This window comes from Chiroxiphia lanceolata, chromosome Z (genome assembly GCF_009829145.1).
Source record: "Chiroxiphia lanceolata isolate bChiLan1 chromosome Z, bChiLan1.pri, whole genome shotgun sequence".
Taxonomy (NCBI): domain Eukaryota; kingdom Metazoa; phylum Chordata; class Aves; order Passeriformes; family Pipridae; genus Chiroxiphia; species Chiroxiphia lanceolata.
Genome location: NC_045671.1, coordinates 45375195 through 45392973, shown reverse-complemented (window position 1 = coordinate 45392973; position 17779 = coordinate 45375195). Strand labels below are relative to the sequence as shown.

At 39.0% G+C, this 17779-nt stretch overlaps 1 protein-coding gene across 2 annotated transcripts in view; it reads left to right on the top strand.

The window, feature by feature from the left end:
• CAMK4 (calcium/calmodulin dependent protein kinase IV) overlaps positions 1–17779 on the top strand; it is a 148696-nt gene that overhangs the window by 79254 nt on the left and 51663 nt on the right. For both annotated transcript variants that reach the window (XM_032674774.1, XM_032674773.1), the window contains 2 exons: positions 8869–8931; positions 9487–9569. In XM_032674774.1, coding sequence (XP_032530665.1) covers positions 8869–8931; positions 9487–9569 — 146 coding nt within the window. The remainder of the gene's footprint in view (positions 1–8868; positions 8932–9486; positions 9570–17779) is intronic.

Sequence of the window (17779 nt, the reverse complement as noted above, 5' to 3'; positions counted from 1 at the left end):
CACAGGATTGGACCCACTATTGATGCTTGGGGTACACCTCTATTCACTGGCCCCCAAGTGGAATTCATGTCACTCTGGGCCTGGTTATTCAGCCGTCTCACAGACTGCTTATTCATTCCATACTTCAACAGTTTGTCTGGGGTTGTGGTTGTGGGTTTGGATCTTTTTTATATTTTCTTTCTTTCTAAGTATCAAAATTGAACCCAGATCAGATATTATGCATTAGATATGGGTTTTAGATCAGACATGGTGTGATTTGCCAAATCTGCATAAGAATTCAGTGGCCATAAAGGGAGACACAGACAAATCTCTTGAAATTAAAATATTCCTGTTCCAGTTCAGCTTCACATAGCTTACAACCACCTCCTTTCAGCATCTCCTCCATTTACTCCAAAACTGTATAAACATCAGGGAACACAGGATAAAATACGGAATGCACCCTGTGGCTCCTGTGCACAGAATTCATGGATTGAGATGACCTGTTGGAGAAGGATGTCAGAGTGTGTTCCTGCTGCTCTCAGCCTTCTCAGTCACTTGTCCTTTTTTTCCAGTACAACTCATAGATCCTGGCAGAAGAGGCAAGTTAATGTGCTGCCATTAATGTAGTTGAGACATCCTCCTTGGGGATTAGAGAGATGTAGAAACAAAAGCAGTCCCGTAAATTTTGATGTTATTTGTTGACACATAGTGCTAACGAGAAACTCTCAGCTCACAGTTTCTAATCTATGAGGTGAGCTCTCTGTATTAGTTATAAGGTCTTGCTTTCACTTCTGCCTACCTTTCTTAACCATCTCACCATCTCTACATGCTTCTCTGTATCATCCTCCAATTATATAAAATATTTTTTTTTCATTTTCAGTCCCTGAAAATTTTCTGCAAGGGATTCCTTCCCTGTTTTCTTTTGAGAATCCACTGGTTTTCTGTGTTATTCAGATTACAAAGTATATAACCTATACATTTGAAGTAGTTTTGGGGCATGGGGTCGTGTGTATGGTTCCTGTAAATTTAGAATACTATCAAGCAACACAGAAATTATGTCAGAACCTCTTGTTATCAGTGTTTGGGGCTGACCTGCCAGAAGAATTGTCTAGGATCAGGAGATTACAAGTCTCCTAGTACAGGTGTCATTAAAGCAGCAAGTCTAGAGGTTCAGGATGATTCATCAGAGGAAACACGCAAGACACAAGAGGAAGAAAGGAAGCATGCAAGCAGAAAGGGCCCTGATGCTGGAAAAGCACCGCATAAGCACTGTTTAGCCATAGCTAAAACATCCCTGTATTATCAGCAATGTTTTAATCACAAATCTAAAACATAGCCTCATGAAAGCTACTATGAAAAGAATTAAGTCTATACCAGACAAAACCAGTACATTGATCACATGAAATTATTTGGTATCTGTGATGGAGATGACAATATTAATGCATCAAACGTTCATTGGGGACGATTTTCTAAGTGCGAGTTGATTGAGAGAAGGATGGGTACACAAGTTTACTATTCATGTGAAATTTCTTAAACTGCAACAAGCATTGCACTTGCTTAATAATACAAGTAGACATAATGTATCCCAGGTCTTTATCATGCAGCTGAGGACTCCTGATAAATTTGAGTAATTTAATAATAAAATATTGTACAGTGTGACAGGAAATGTCCTATCGCCTTATAACCTTCAGTTTCTAAGGGACTACTATTATGTGGCAATGTATTTATTCAGAGGGGTGACCTGAATATGAAGCCTTTTACAGAATGCCAGATATCTAATACTGGTTGCATCACCTAGGATAAAAGCTGAATTAATAAAGTTTCAATGAGAAAAGAGAACAGTTTTGAATTTGTAATTGTATAAGTTTAAAGCAAGAATGTACAAGAAGATAGCAAATCTACAAATTTATAAATAGTCCTATAAATGCATCTATTTTGACAAAAACAAAAGGAGTGCTTACCTTTGATTTACACATTGTTCCTGCATCTTAGAAGCGTCCTTCTCCACCCAGGTTTGGGAACAGTAACAACGGCAGGAACACAATACAAAAAATGAATAGCTAAAATGAGCAATGCATGAATACCTAATAGGTTGAAATTTGTTTGCATAAACTGCTCAACAATTATCTAACACATTTGCAGAAATCTATGTATAAATAGAAATATTTACACATAGATATACGTAGATAAATAGTCAGGAAAAGAAGTAACAACCAAACTGTCAGATATTTAGACCACAGCATATAATGAGACCTGTTCTAATGAACATATAACTTGTTTTGTACTCAGACATAAAATGTATTATTGCAAATGACCAGTGTTGTGCAAGCTCTAAGCACCTCTGAACATATCTATTCACTCTTTGGTGATGCCACGAACTGATGTGGGTGAACAACAAAACCCATTCACAAAGGGCTGTGTGTCTTTGGGGAACGTTAACTGCATCTGTTCACCTGTGCCATTGAAGATGCAGGTCCTCTTAATCAGATATGCCAGTGTGTGATTTACTGTGCTGAAGTTTTTTACAGTCCCACAAATCATCTCTATCAATCTGATGGTTTGCCTGCAAATGTACTGTGCTTTTTCAGAAACTGAAGTGTTGCTTCTTTGATGGAGCAGTTTACTTCTGACAGATTAACAGTCCTGTCATATGCAGACAGCTCAGTACCCTTTCAGCTTGTACAAACCCAGCTATTTGCAGCCTGCAGCTTTGCATGTACTAGTCAGCTCACGGGACAAATGCATGGACATTGATGTAACCGGCATTATTTCCATGCAAATGTGTTCAGTCTGAGGAACTTGCATCACTTGAAGGATTACAGCCACAAATTGGGAGTGTGGACTTGTGAGCAGAAAATAGTTGCTCTAATAATGAATAGCCTACTTTTTTTTTTTTATTAATAATCCAAATTTATTTATGGAGGCTCAAAATAAAATTTTGCAATAACCTCCTGTTTTTGTTTAACTCCAGCCAATAACTTAAGCCCCACACAGCCACTCCCTCACTCATCCCCAGAGTAAAAGTGAGAAAGTTCATGGGTTGAGATACAGGAATTTTAACAGGGAAAGCAAAAGCTGCACACACATGTAAAGCAAAACAAGGAATTCATTCACTATGTCCCACTGGCAGGCAGGTGTTCAACCATTCCCAGGAAAGTAGAGCACCGTCATGTGTAACAGTGACTTGGGAAGACTCTGAATAGACCCCCAATTCCTTCTTCTCCTCCAGCTTTATATACTGAGCATGGAGTCATATGATCTGGAGTATCCCTTTAGTCCATTGGGGTCTACTGTCCTGGCTGTGTCCCCTCCCAGCTTCCTGTACACCCACAGCCTACTGATGGGTTCAAGTGAGAAACAGAAAAGCCCTTGGCTTTGTGTAAGCAATCACAAATACATCCCTGAGTTATTCACATTCTTTCCAGCACAATTCCCAAACATAACCCTATGTTAGGCCACTGTGAAGAAAATTAACTCTATCCCAGCCAAAACCAGCACACCTACATCATGAAAACTCCCTATGGAGTTTATGGAGGATACTACAAGGCTGTGCAATTGCTGTTGTGCTTTATTGTATTCTTTACTGTGTTTTTCAGGTACCTCATGTTAAACTTGAATGAAGACAGAGCCAAAATAGTCTGCCAAGCTTAAAATATAAAAAGATTATTTTGAACCTTTTTTTCTTTTTAGGATAATATTAGTTCATTAGGAGTACAAAGGTTGTTCCCACACAAAAGAGAGCTGCACACCTTGCTGAGAAGGTCAAACAACGTCCCAGGAAGAACAGCTCTTAAAACATAGGAAGAATTCTTTGCTTGAGAGACTCTTATTTTCATTCAAAAAAAGGCCATGCAATGAATCAAATCACCTGAAGCAGCTGCTAAATAAATGTCCTAGCTGGAACTAAATAAATGTCCTAGTTGGAACAATGAAGCATCCTTTCATTCAAAAGGGTCAGCGTTTTTTAATTCCGCTTTTACCTACTGTCCACTGCCATGCTGGTTACTGAATTACACCAGAGTAACTCAGACCAAGTCACATATAAGCTTCTATTTTCATTTGTTCTGGGATTTTCTGTCATAACACTTTTCGTAGCCTCTATGATTCTTTATCACTTACGGTGAAGAATGTCATCTGTATCTTCCACTGATATATAGACCAGCTCAGATGCTTTCAATGGTACTACTCAGCTTTATAAAGATGTAAAAGCACATTCAGAAGTCTTCTTTAGAGTGTTTTATCCTTGAAATCTTGACTGAAAGACTTCGTGAGAAGATATGCTGCGTATGAACAAGGCAGAAACTGGAATTCCTGTTATTCAGGACATTCTGAAGTTAAAAAGCAAGACCTTAAACTGTACTTTGAGTCTCCTTCTTGTGAAGATTTATTTAAATTCAATCTTTAAATTCAAGCCTATTTCTTTTCTTTTTCTTGAAACCTTTCAAGAGAAGTCAAGTAACCCAGTAGTCCTGTGTGTAGATTTAACAACTGGAAACAAACCTTTTAGATTACCAGGGAATTGACAACTCCATCTGTGTGTAGTCTGTGTCTGTGTAAGTTTTAATATTTCAGCTTAATTGTAGGAAAGCAAAATAATTATGAAGTTATAAATGGTAATTAGCAATTGATGCCATAAAATACTGAAAGAGTTAGGCTTCAGAGCAGTTACTTTAGCTGAGATGAATATAAGAGCTTTCATGGAAGCACGTTTAATAGTGTGGTGGCAAGCCAGTAATGATTTGCATCATGCCCCCTGTAAGTGCAGGGAAACACATACTCAGAGCCCAACCTGCTAGTTCAATAAAGAATTCATTGCTCATATTAGAGGTGTTCATGTGAGTCAAGAAGTGGGATATTAATTAAGGAGCCGTGCGGAGCTGGGGTGAACAGGCTCACTGGGGTGGGCAGTCCTGTGAAACTCCTTGAAAGCTCTTTGCATTGGTTTCTTCACACCCCTTGCCTGGGCACTGTTGTCACCCAGCCTGTAGGGTGGTCACAGCTGGGCAAATGTGCCCCTCCATGTCCACACTGCCCAGGGGAAAGAGGGCCTAAACATGTAGGATGAGAAATGTACTCCTTTTTGCTCTCTACTAAGTCTGAGGGTACAGAGTGTGTCTGTTGGCCACTGGTTTTAAGGGTGGTGTACCATAACACAAGGCAGCAGCTGGGTTAATCTATGTACAGTGGCAGTTCATTTCTTGTTTCATTTAATTCAGAGAAAAACATCACTTTTACATCTTAGTGGTTTGTAATATCACTCCACCTCACCATCTTGGGGCAGGGAAACATGAAAGAATCTCAGCTCTCATTAAGGATTTTTCCTTTCCTTTGTCAAAATAATCTGAAATTCATAAATCAGAAATACACTGATTATAAACCTAAGGTTACGTCACTGAATGACCAACATCAAATTTCGAAGATGTGGGGTTTGCAGACACTTACCTATAAAGGGGATAAATGCCTAATTCTAGAGAAGTGAAATAACTGGAGACACAAAGTACTGTGAATAACCCAGGAATAATTACCTTAAAGTAAATGCTTTAATATAAATTAGAAGGGTGGATGGGGTTTCTGGACTGCTGCTTTCTCCCAGTGAAATCTTCATGCCTAGGGTCAGTGGTGAAGAGCTGATAAATGACTATTTCAGGATTACCTGGCAAATGACTTCTCAAATTGACATAGATTTCCACAGCAATTGTTATTTTACAGGCCTAAAGAAGCAAATGCCTCTTGATTGTTTGCAATTTAAAGTTTGCAAACAGAAAATGCAACTCAGTAAAACTACACCAGTGTTAAAATCACCCAACCATTCATTTATACAACAGAACTACTTTTTCACACAGTGAAATGTAGTCTTTTAAGTGGAAATCAAATTATACTGATGAAATGTCTGGCCAAAAGCATACACTAGTCCATTTAGCATAGATTAAAAGCAAAGAATAAAGGATAGAAGGACAATTGCTAAACTAGTGGAACTGTGAAACATCTGAAAATTAACATTTGATTGTTTTTTTTCTTCACAAACAGACATCAGTTCTACTCTATTATTCTTGACTGTAATATACTCACAAAGGTCTCACCGACACTTCTGTGAGTAACGTTAATTTAAGGAAAGAGGAGGAGACAAAGAGTTTTGCAACCTCATTTTGATCAGTTATTGCATCTACACAAATTAGACTACTGCATTTGATGTAGCCAAACATTTAATTTGCTCATATATTTGTGGTAATAGCATATTTGATTAAATTATCTAAGTTTTAAAAATTGTTACTATAGCAACTTATACCCTAGAGAGAGATTTCTGACTCTTATCCTACCAAACAGTTTCTGTCAGGAAATTATTTGATAGGATGATAGGAAAACACAATATAAGTAGTTGAATTGCTGCAACTCCTGCCCAAACTAAAAATAAGCCAAGTTTGGCCCTGATATAAGTAGATACACTTTTTTGGAAGGAGCTGAAATAAATGTTGATACAAATTTATCTATACTTCCCATAGGAGAAGGTAAGAAAGTAGCAGTGATAAAACTGTCTGTTTGTAATAAAATGCCATGAGTAAATATGGTCCTACTTTTACTCTAGAACAATTCACGTCACTTATACCTGCTCATTTTTGTTGTAAAATCTACCCAAATGGCCATTTGCCAGGATGCTTGTAAGTTAGTGACCTGCTGAGCCACTTAGATTCTCACAAGTCTATGGGACCAGATGGGATCCATCCTAGGGTGATGAAGGAGCTGGCAGAAGAGCTCACCAAGCTGCTCTCCATCATTTACCAACAGTCCTGGCTCACTCGGGAGGTCTCAAATGATTGGAAGCTGGTGAATGTCAAGCCAACCACAAAAAGGACTGCAAGGAGGATCCAGGAAACTACAGGCCTGTCAGCCTGACCTCAGTGCCTGGCAAGGTTATGGAGCAGATCATCCTAAGTGCAATCATACAACACCTACAGGATGGACAAGGGATCAGACCCAGCCAGGACAGGTTTAGCAGGGGCAGGTCCTGCCTGACCAACGTGATCTCCTTTATGATTTGGTGACACCCCTGGTGGATGAGGGAAAGGCTGTGGATGTGTCTATCTAGATTTCAGCAAAGCCTTTGACACCGTCTCCCACAGCATTCTCCTGAAAAAGCTGGCAGCCCATGGCTTAGACAGGGGCACTCTGTGCTGGGTTAGGAACTGGCTGATGGCCGGGCCCAGAGAGTGCTGGTGAACGGGGCTGCATCCTGTTGGCAGCCGGTCACTAGTGGTGTCCCCCAGGGATCAGTGTTGGGCCCAGTTCTATTTCATATCTTTATTAATGATCTGGATGAGGGGATTGAGTCCACCATTAGCAAATTTGCAGATGACATCAAGTTGGGAGGGAGCATTGATCTGCTGGAAGGCAAGAGGGTTCTTCAAAGGGACCTGGACAAGCTGGAGAGATGGTCTGATTCCAATGGGATGAGGTTCAACAAGGCCAAGTGCCGGGTCCTCCACTTTGGCCACAACAACCCCCTGCAGTGCTACAGGCTGGGGACAGAGTGGCTGGAGAGCAGCCAGGCAGAAAGAGACCTGGGAGTTTGGATTGACAGGAAGCTGAACATGAGCCAGCAGTGTGCCCAGGTGGCCAAGAAGGCCAAGGGCATCCTGTCCTGGATCAGGAACAGTGTGGCCAACAGGACCAGGGAAGTGATTCTTCCCCTGGACTCAATGCTGGTGAGACCACACCTTGAGTACTGTGTCCAGCTCTGGGCCCCTCATTTCAGGAAGGATATTGAGGTGCTGGAGCAGGTCCAGAGAAGAGCAACAAGGCTGGTGAAGGGACTTGAGCACAAGTCCTCTGAGGAGAGGCTGAGAGAGCTGGGGCTGTTCAGCCTGGAAAAGAGGAGGCTCAGGGGAGACCTCCTCACTACAACTCCCTGAAAGGAGGTTGTAGCCAGGTGGGGGTTGGTCTCTTCTCCCAGGTAACCAGCAGTAGGACAAGAGGGCATGGTCTCAAGTTGTGCCAGGGGAGTTTTAGGTTAGATATTAGAAAGAATTTCTTTACAGAGAGGGTGGAATGGAACGTCTTTACAGACGTTGGAACAGGCTGCCCAGGGACCTGGTGGATTCACCGTCCCTGGAGGTTTTCAAGATGAGACTGGATGTGGCACTTAGTGCCATGGTCTAGTAACCACAGCAGTGTTGGATCAAGGGTTGGACTTGATGATCTTGGAGGTCTTTGCAACCCGGCTGATTCTATGATTCTATGAAATGGCTGATGTCCCCCAACAACATAAGTTGTGCCTGGTTTGCTAAAGACTGCAGTTTGCAAAGGGAAGAAAAGGGAAGTTCTAATCCTCTCAGAGGTTTAACCAATCCTTTGCATTAATAGACCATTCTGTTAGATGTAAGTGAAGCAAGTTGAAGTTAAACCTTTTAATCTGTGACAGGCGGGGTATTTGACCTTTGCATTACCTTTTTGTTCTAAGCAGTATGTTACACTACTTTCATGTTCACATCCTGTGTGCAGAAATATTTTGCAGTACAGTTGCTGAACGAAGTGTGTTAAAATGAAGCTATCCTAGCAAAAACTTAGCCAACATAAGTAGCAATAGACAAGGGCAGAACTTGAGTACAAATAGGAATTTGTACACCTTTTCCAGATGTCTTTCTTATATACGTCTTGGGTGACTTACAGGTGTATCTGAAATCTTTTTGCTAGATACAGATGTTTTTCTTTTACAGTTTCTGTCTCGTATTAATGGAAAATTGTTCTTATTTGACTTGTATGTCTCACATCAACTTATCTCCAGAGAGAACTAGAAATGCTATTCCTACGTATTTTCCTGTGATGTAGCTAGAAGTTTCTATGGTGACCATAGAAATAAATTTTTTCACTTTTTCCTTCCCATATTTTAACCAGGTAGACAAGAAAATTGTCCGCACAGAAATTGGAGTTCTTCTCCGCCTTTCACATCCAAACATTGTAAGTTTAGCCTTGTTTTTTCACTCCACATTTGTTTCTTTGTTTTTTAAAATTCTTTCTAGTCATAAGAGATGACTGTTCAGGTTCATCAATACAGACCTGGATTAAAGCTTTGCTTTCTCTTCATAAGCATGCTAGCAGCTTTTTATGAAAGCTTGTTGAGCTATACTTACACTTTAAAATTAAATGTTCTTACAGACATGAGTGAGAAACTATGTGAAAAAAGTTCTGCAAATGAAAGGGGAAAGTTGGTGTTGTCAGTCCTTGAAGGGTAGGAAAGGTTTTACTTTTCAGTTTCTCTGAAAGATTGGCAGACAGCCTCTTAAACTGCTGTATTTCATAGAGATTACTGAGGTATGAGTAAGAAAATAACCAAAAGAAAGAAAGAAAAAAAAAAAAAAAGAAATGCAAAGGATATAAAACTAGCAAAACAAAAAGTGGGAGAGAACAAGGTAGATCTACCAGCTGTGGTCTGTGTCCTACTGTTGATGCCCTGACAATGCTCACCAAGAAGACAAATAAGCAAAATAAATACTTTCTGTTATCTTTTACCAGATAAAACTGAAGGAGATATTTGAGACACCTACAGAAATCAGTCTTGTTCTGGAATTGGTCACAGGTGGAGAACTATTTGACAGGTAAGTTACCTGTACACACCTTGCTCAGTACCTTCCTCAAGGTCCAGATTCTTCTCTATATGTAATCCTTGTGTTAGTAGTTACTGTTATTATTTCATCAGCATAATGGTTTATTCACATGGACAAATGTCTGCAGAAAATAGCTTAAAAATGTTCTTGGAAATGTAATTATCAGGCAACTTTTTGGAAATGATACATGAGTTGAAAATGGAGAATAAAAAAGTGGAAAAATATTGAAGAAAGGTACTCAGCGTATGCCCAGCTTTAAGTGTGCTACAGTAGAAAAAAGGCAGGAGAAAATGGCAAAATATCATTGACAGATCATCATGAAACATGTGAAAATCAGCGTGCCAGGAGGACAGCTTTATGTCAAATAAAAATTTGATAAGCAGACTAACCAGAAATTCTCTCTGGTATTCATTGTGTTTATAAAACCTCTGGTTTTGCTGCAAAGGTTCTGCAAGACAGCTCTTGAGTTCTGAAGGTTTTACACATGAGGCTGCACATGCTTGTGGAGTAGGTGCATATGCATAAAGTGAAATAATTCTGTAATAATGCTGGGGTGATATTTCACTGGTAGGAATTTGATTTTTTAGAGCAAGAGACGATATGAAAAACATTTGATAGTGGCTTGAGTAAATTAATTAACTCACTAGTATTGATGATTTCCAGCTTAAATAAGGAAGGGTTATTTGATTTTCCTTCTTCCATAATTAAAATTTAGTATTTTAGAAGGCTATCATACAAATACACATCAAAGATTCAGTCTAAAAGTATCTTTGACTTGAAAAAACAAAATCATACCTTTTTTTTTTTTGGTATCACGGGCTTAGCTCTGAAAAAGAACTATTTGTGAGTAATAACAACAAAAGCAACTGCTCCTATGACGTCTTTAGTTCATCAGAAGGTGCACGCCCTCTCAATACTGTGCTAAAGCCATGAGGAGAGATGTGATGCAAGTTAAACAACCAGTGAGGGCTCAGTCCTGAGCTGGAGAGAACCCTGGTCAAGAACCATAGCCCTACACATAGCCCGTTATACATCCATGTGGTTTCAGATTAGGTCATTTTCAGGAAGGCTGGATACTCTACAGGACTCCTTGACGAGAAGATTTAGCAAAGGGAAAATGCAAATGTGCCAATGAAATTGTTGGTTCCTGAGCAGCAAACACCTGTGTGGTAAAACTGAAAAGACTTCCTGGGATCCAGGATGGGGAATTGCATTATTTAATGAAACCAGGATTTAATATTATGACATTTTCAACATTCTATGATATACTTGGCAGTGATTATGGGATTTGAACTGTCAGATTGATCTTTTCAAAAAAATTTAATGCCTGATCCAGTAGTTTAGACAGCTAGGATGAGCTGACACTCTAACAAGAAGCAACGTCATTTAGTCACTTAGTTGAACTGCGGTGCCCCCTTGTGATGCTACTATTGAGCACCAATACTGTGGAGATCTGAACTCAGCATCCTCCTCTACCCCATGTACAACAGAACTGGAACTTTGTCAATACAGATCTCTCTGATTTGTGATTTGGAAAAAAATAAAACAACCAATGAAACAAGAAACCATAACAAATTATTTTCAGCTCTTCAGCTAGCAATAGGAGTATTACTCCATTCTTTAAACTTAAATTAAAAATAATTAAATATAAATATGCAGCAAAGACGTTTTGCACTAGTGACTCCAACTAAACATCAAACCTTTTCTCAGCTGGGCTGAAGGATTAAAACTTGTTTTGTGCTATGCAATGACTGCCCTCTGAGTTTTAGTGAGGGTAAATTTAGCTTTCTACTTGTGGTGGGTTCACCTTGGCTGAATGTCAGATGCCCACCCATCCGCTCTATCCCTCCCCTTCCCAGCCGGATGGGGGAGAGAGTAAGATGGGAAAAGAAAACAACACAAATCATGGGTTGTGATAAGGCAGTTTATATTTTTGCAAAAAAGAAAGCAAAAGCAGTGTGTGCATGCAAAAAGCAGAAGCCAGCAGTTAATCTCTACTTCCCATAAGCAGCGATGGTCGGCCACTTCTCCAAGAAGCAGGGCTCCAGCACATGTAACAGTTGTCAGCAGGCAGACATCAGAGACAGTGAATGCCTCTGGTCCTGCTCCTTGCCTCAGCTTTTATATCTGGGTTGATGTCATATGGTCTGGAATATCCCCTTGGTCAGTGTGGGTCAGCTGGCCTACTTGTGTCCCATCCCAGGATCTCACCCTCGATTGAAGAAGGAATGTTACAGTGTTGGTGCTGTGCTCAACAGTAGCCAAAACATCGGTGCGTTATCAACACTCCTCTAGCTACCAATGCAGTGTGAGGGCTACTATGAGAAAATAAACTTCGGCTCAGCCAGATCCACCACACTACCTTAGGTCAGATTCCCCTCTCATGTTTCATCTTTTCATTCCTTACACTGTTTTATCATACTTGAAGAAAATGACATACTTGACTGACAGAGAGGCCTTGTGCACTCTTTCCTCTGGGCTTGCATGACACAAACACTACTGTTCTCCTTGCTCTAAACATCCTAATTGCTGCTACTGCTAATTCTTGTAATGTGCTGGTACTTTTTATATCAACCATTTTATTGCTCAATTTTTTCTGCCATTCCAGCAGTCCATTCTTCCATTGAATATGTTTGAGCTGCGGATAAGTAAGTTCTTTCACGTAAACATCCCCCTTATCATGAAGATGATTTTATAAATACCCAAGATCTGATTAGTTTTCTAGAATCCTATTATCATTGTTGACGTGTTGTTGGTTTCAAGCCACTCAACATAAAAGTTCTGGGTAATGAAATTATTCACTTCCTTCATCATATTTAACATTACTGTCAAGTCATCCATGTTATTGCTAAAATAACTCTCATTATGACAATTTTTCAATTGTGTTATTCAAAAGGAGATAAATTCAAACAAATGTATCAGTTACACATCTGAGTTAATACAGCTGAAATCAGGGGTTTTGGTTGTATTTAAGAAAAGAAAACTCTTTCCCAGACTTCATAAATCACGTTGTAAGTCATACTCTGACATACCACCTCATACACAATAAATAAAACTCTAGACTGAACTGGAGAAGTTTGTGTAAATTAAAATATTTATTGCCAGTTTACACGACAGTTTTTGCCAACCCAGTAAGTGAGGACTAACAAAGAGCTTTGACAAAGAACGACAAAGAGAGTGACAGACCAGTGGAGGAATTTTTTACTTAAATGTAATTTCTTGGTACTGTTACTTTAGCTTTCTTGGTGTATTTCATCAGATTTTTGGTCTCTGTTGATTTGGCTTTGCTTCTAGTAATTAACCTCTGTATTATTATGGGCAGTAATAGCTGTTGCAGCACTGTGAAGTCTGATCTTTGTTTTTTAAAGGCTAAATTTTCTTGAAGTTGGTTTATTCCATTTAGATTCTATTCATATCTATTGCCTTTCACCTGAATCACTTTTACAAATATTAATTCCAGTAAAAAAAAATCAATTCTGCTTTAACTTCATTTTACTCAGAATACCTTCAGATTGCTAAGAATAGTTTTTGTTAGAGTCTTTCTTTTTTCTGCTTCAAATAATAATGTCAATCCATAAATTGTCCTTGACTGTACTTTGACATCTTGACCACAGACTCTTCTGTTTTCTCTTTCATCTTATTATTAAGTGCACCAAACAATGTCTAAAGATAGCACTTACACCTGACGGTCTCCTGAGTCACTTCCATTTCAAATTTCACATTTCCTCTGAAATATAAGTTCAAGCTGATATTCTCTTCTTTTATGGAGTGTACATTAACAAAAATATTAATTTTTCTAAAGAACTTGCCTTTCTAAGAGAGGTGGGAATTGTTACCTCTTATGGATAAAATCTAGTGAAGCCTTCCCAGGCTTCTCACACACCTTTTTGTTTGTGCTTTTGAAAGTTAGAATTGCTAAGGGACATCAATAACAGTCAAGGAATTAATCAGTCACAAAAATGATTATTAGCTAGTGTCTGTTATTAGCTAGGGTCAGAATAACATCTTTTATTTGCTTCAGTGTTCTGGTCTTATCATGTGGTGGCAGCCTGTCTTCTGAACAGGGGTCAGAAAAGTCCTTTGGACTCCGTCCTAGTTACAGAGTCTGGGACCAATTTATCATTACATGGGTATAACCAAACCTGTGTATTCTACACACTCCATGTAATTTCTGATGAACTGTTAGTAATGGATCATTTGTAGCAGCTCCCCAGGGCACACCTGACACCTCAGACTACAAGCTGAAAAAGAAACCCTGCAAACTAGGGGAGTGTTCTTTTATTTCACACCAGTGACTTAGCTCCGGGGAGGCATTAGCACCTTCACACCCAGTCTGAGGGATCATCTCTGCTAAGGGGCCACAATGGGCTGGCATAATAGGCAGCTGCAACATCTAGACCATCGAATATCTCAGAAATATCCCATGACTCACAGAGTTAAATCACCCATTGTGAAACTCCCCGCCCTGGGGGAGGTAATGGGCATTCCCACCTGAACTTGAGCATATATAAACTTCAGGCTTTGGGAGTTCTGGTACCACTTGTCGTATCCAGAAGAGGACCAGAACTTTGACAGAAGTGCAAACATCATCTGGACAAACAGGTTTTCTTTTCCTTTTACTTTGCACCCAGGAGGATAGTGCTCAGCACAGGGGCCAACAAACACTGTTCTGTTCTCGTCCCAGGGTGCTGGGTTATATATCTGCTTTTATGGGTTAAAACCAGTTTTTCTCTGTATCATTGCATTTATTGTAATCTTTTTTAGTAAATTGTAACTCTGACTTGTAATCTCTCTTGAGTTGAGTTCATTTCTCCAGCTGGTTTACTTTTAAACCAGCACAGACTCTGTACGCTTCATATGATCATGTTACTGTCCCGAAACCCAGGACTGGCAAAAATAAAAAGCAGTTGGTGACAACTACATCAACTATGCCCTATTCTCTGAAATGGGAAGACAAGACAAAACCAGCTCTGGAGAAACTGCTCCTTGATAGCATTTAGTTTCTACAGAATTTAGCTCTAGTAATGATAAACCCCAGTATTTCCTTGTTGTACATTTGTAATAATGCCTTTACACTTTTTTTTTGTGTTCAGGTCCTAATTTTCTGTCACTCTGGGAACTGGGAAAGCCTTTTGTAAATTGGACACATCAGTGCCTGTGAAGTTCTTCAGTTTATTAGGTGTCGTTAATACTTATATGATTACAGCACCTCTGACATAAGTATTTTCAGTTTTTTCTGCCACAGCCTCACCACTTTAATATAGATATACATAATCTGGATGCCAGATGAACTAGGAGGGATATACCTGTTAAATTAAATAGAAAGTAGATTAAGGCTTAGCTGAATTCCTTAATTATTACCATATTTAACTTTACTATTTGTTTGAAATGCAGAGAGTTTTAACAGCCCTGTGCAGGTGACAAGTCTATACCTACAACCTATATAGCTGTACCCTATATATATATATATATATATATATATATATATATATATATATATATATACACACACACACATACATACATACATAATGTATATACACATACATACAGGAAGTCTCTGACTGACCCAAGTGCTAACTATGTCTTCTGTGTCTTGATTCAACATCTCTTCTGAAATTAATAAGTCACTTAGAATGTGAGTGCTTTGTACATTTTTTTAAATTGCTTTTTTCTCTGTGTACATTATGACAAGAGTGTAAAGTGAAGTCAAAATGTTTTAGGAAGAAGTAAAGTTATCCTGAATATTTAGAGCACCGAAATGCTTGTCCTAAATGATGATTGAGGTGATTTTTTGATGAAAGCCTAAAAAGCAAATCCCTTTTAGATAATGTACTTCTCAGTTCAATGTTGAAATTTAGCTGCTATCATAAGGAACATATCCCAGATCCAGACACCGTGTAAGAGGCCAGGGCCACCAAAGGAGGACTGGAAGGGTTGAATCTGAAATAATCCTGGACAGAATAACTGAATGATGTAAATACTCCTGTGAATTCGGACATAGAGGAATATAAGTACAATCTGTGTTGTGCAAGCTGTTCCCAGTTTCAGAAGTTGACGGTCAGTTGTTTCACTCTTATTGGGAAGTAGGTGATGTGCCAGAGTGAGCCCCAGTGAAATGTGTTTAAACTGTCATGGCAGCTACAACTGTGCTGGTTTGGCATGAAGAGGTGGAGCTGGCAGGTGGGTCACCTGAGCTCAAAGAGTATTTTTCAACCATACATGGGCATCCAGGTCTTTGGGGTTTGTTTCTTAAATACCTCTGTAGTCTTCTTGTGTAAGCTATTCCAGTGACTCTCCAAATTAGGTTCAGTGTCAATATCAGGAAAAACTTTCTATCTGCAAATTTGGCCAATATTTGTTTGCCTTGTCACCAGCAGGTAGGAAGAAGATGATCACTTTCTTCTTTACAGCAAACTTTATATCAAACTTTCAGGCATGGAAGACTGAGGAAGACTCTATTTTGTCTTCCCACATCTTTCTCATATTGTGGTGCCCTCAGCTAGACAAAGAAATCCAATTAAAGCCTCAGCAGTTGTTGGCAGGGCAGCTTCATCAGCCCCTTCAGTGCAGCTCTCTTCCCCTCCCCAAGCCACTGCCTCTTTTTCAAGTTTTCAGTGGTCCTTCACTTTGCCCCATCTCAGTTGCTCAGACAGGGGCTGCGACATGCTGCAGTTACTCAGTTTGTTGCATTGCCTCACACAGTCAGTTAACACAAAACTTTTGTATGAGGGAGGAGCTTGAGCACTGTGGCTTCGTGACCTCTAGAAACAAGGACTATTATTTTTTTAAAATATGTTCTGAAATTAAGCTCCTGAAAGATCAACTTGTCTAATTCAGTGGGTGCTATAGAAGTGCTGAGTTGGAAGTGGAAGTTAAAGAGGGGAAAACAAACCCCAGTACAAGACACAAGAAATACACAATTTTCCTCTAGGTTCTCCTGCATGCCACATTTATCAGAGTGCCTCTTGTTTAATAACAATGGAGGGAAAAGAGTTTTCCTGAATGGCTGCATTTCATTTCTAAACAGAGTATTGAAGAAAAACTTCTAGTTTGTTTGACTTGGAGTCAGATTGAAACCCAGGTTTGTATTTTCCATTATCCTTCAGATCAGCGGTAGGAAGTTTGAGTTGTTAGAGACAGTAACAGCTAGTCTGCTCTGGAATATGAAAATGGTTGTATAATAAGGGAGTATCAGCAAACTGAAATAGAGCTACTTTTAAAAATATTTTATTACTCTTCAATTCTGTAGTATGGAAAATACACAAATATTTAAGAGGGAAACTTTATTTTTAACTAAACAAATGCATCAGTGCAACAAGGAATTGGCATCACCTCAATACAAACATGAGCCAATAGATCTGTGAATCATTCATTGAGAAACTGTCTCATGTGGAAACCGTTTTGCTACTGAATACAGTGATGTAACTTCCTTCTCCTATTTCTGCTAGTTTTCAGTCTCACTTTAGCTTGTATAAAGCTTCTAATTTCATTTTAATTAAATACAAAAATTTACATAAGAATTAAGTGAATAGGTCAGAAAAATCTCCGTGACAACCAAAATATTTTAGATAAATTACCATTTATTATGTAGAATCAAATAATTTTTTTAATCGTTAGCACATACTGGCATTGGAACACAACTTGTATTTATATAGGCCAGTGCCTTGTCTGAGACTGTAGATGATGTAACATGATGCAGCCCACAGCTAAGATGTGCTGCAAGGATTTTGAGTAAAAGCCAGGTAGAGGCAGAATGAAAATGACCCTAAAAACAGTGATGACTTTTATTGATGTCATGATGTTTATAAAGAATAGTCTAAAAAGCAAATTCAGACATTGCTTAAAGAAAGAGAAACAATATTTGGAACTGATGTAATAAAAAATTTTATTGTTTTCAATGGCTAAACAGATTTAGTAGGACTTATGCAAGCCACATTATATGTTTCTAAATTCAGCTAATACTCAAGTGCTACCGACTGCACATTGTGGAGAAATAGGTTTTATAGCAGCAATATTAAATGATGGCTAAATATGGCAAGTTTTAGAGTAACTGTTTAGATTAACTGGCACAAAAGTAAGTACACTTACCAATCTGAGGTAAGGGTAGTAAGAAACAGACTTTACCTGCTCACATTTCAGGCAAAATTGGAGTATGGGTAGGGTGGCCCGTGTGGGAAGGAAGCAGAGAAAAAAAGCTA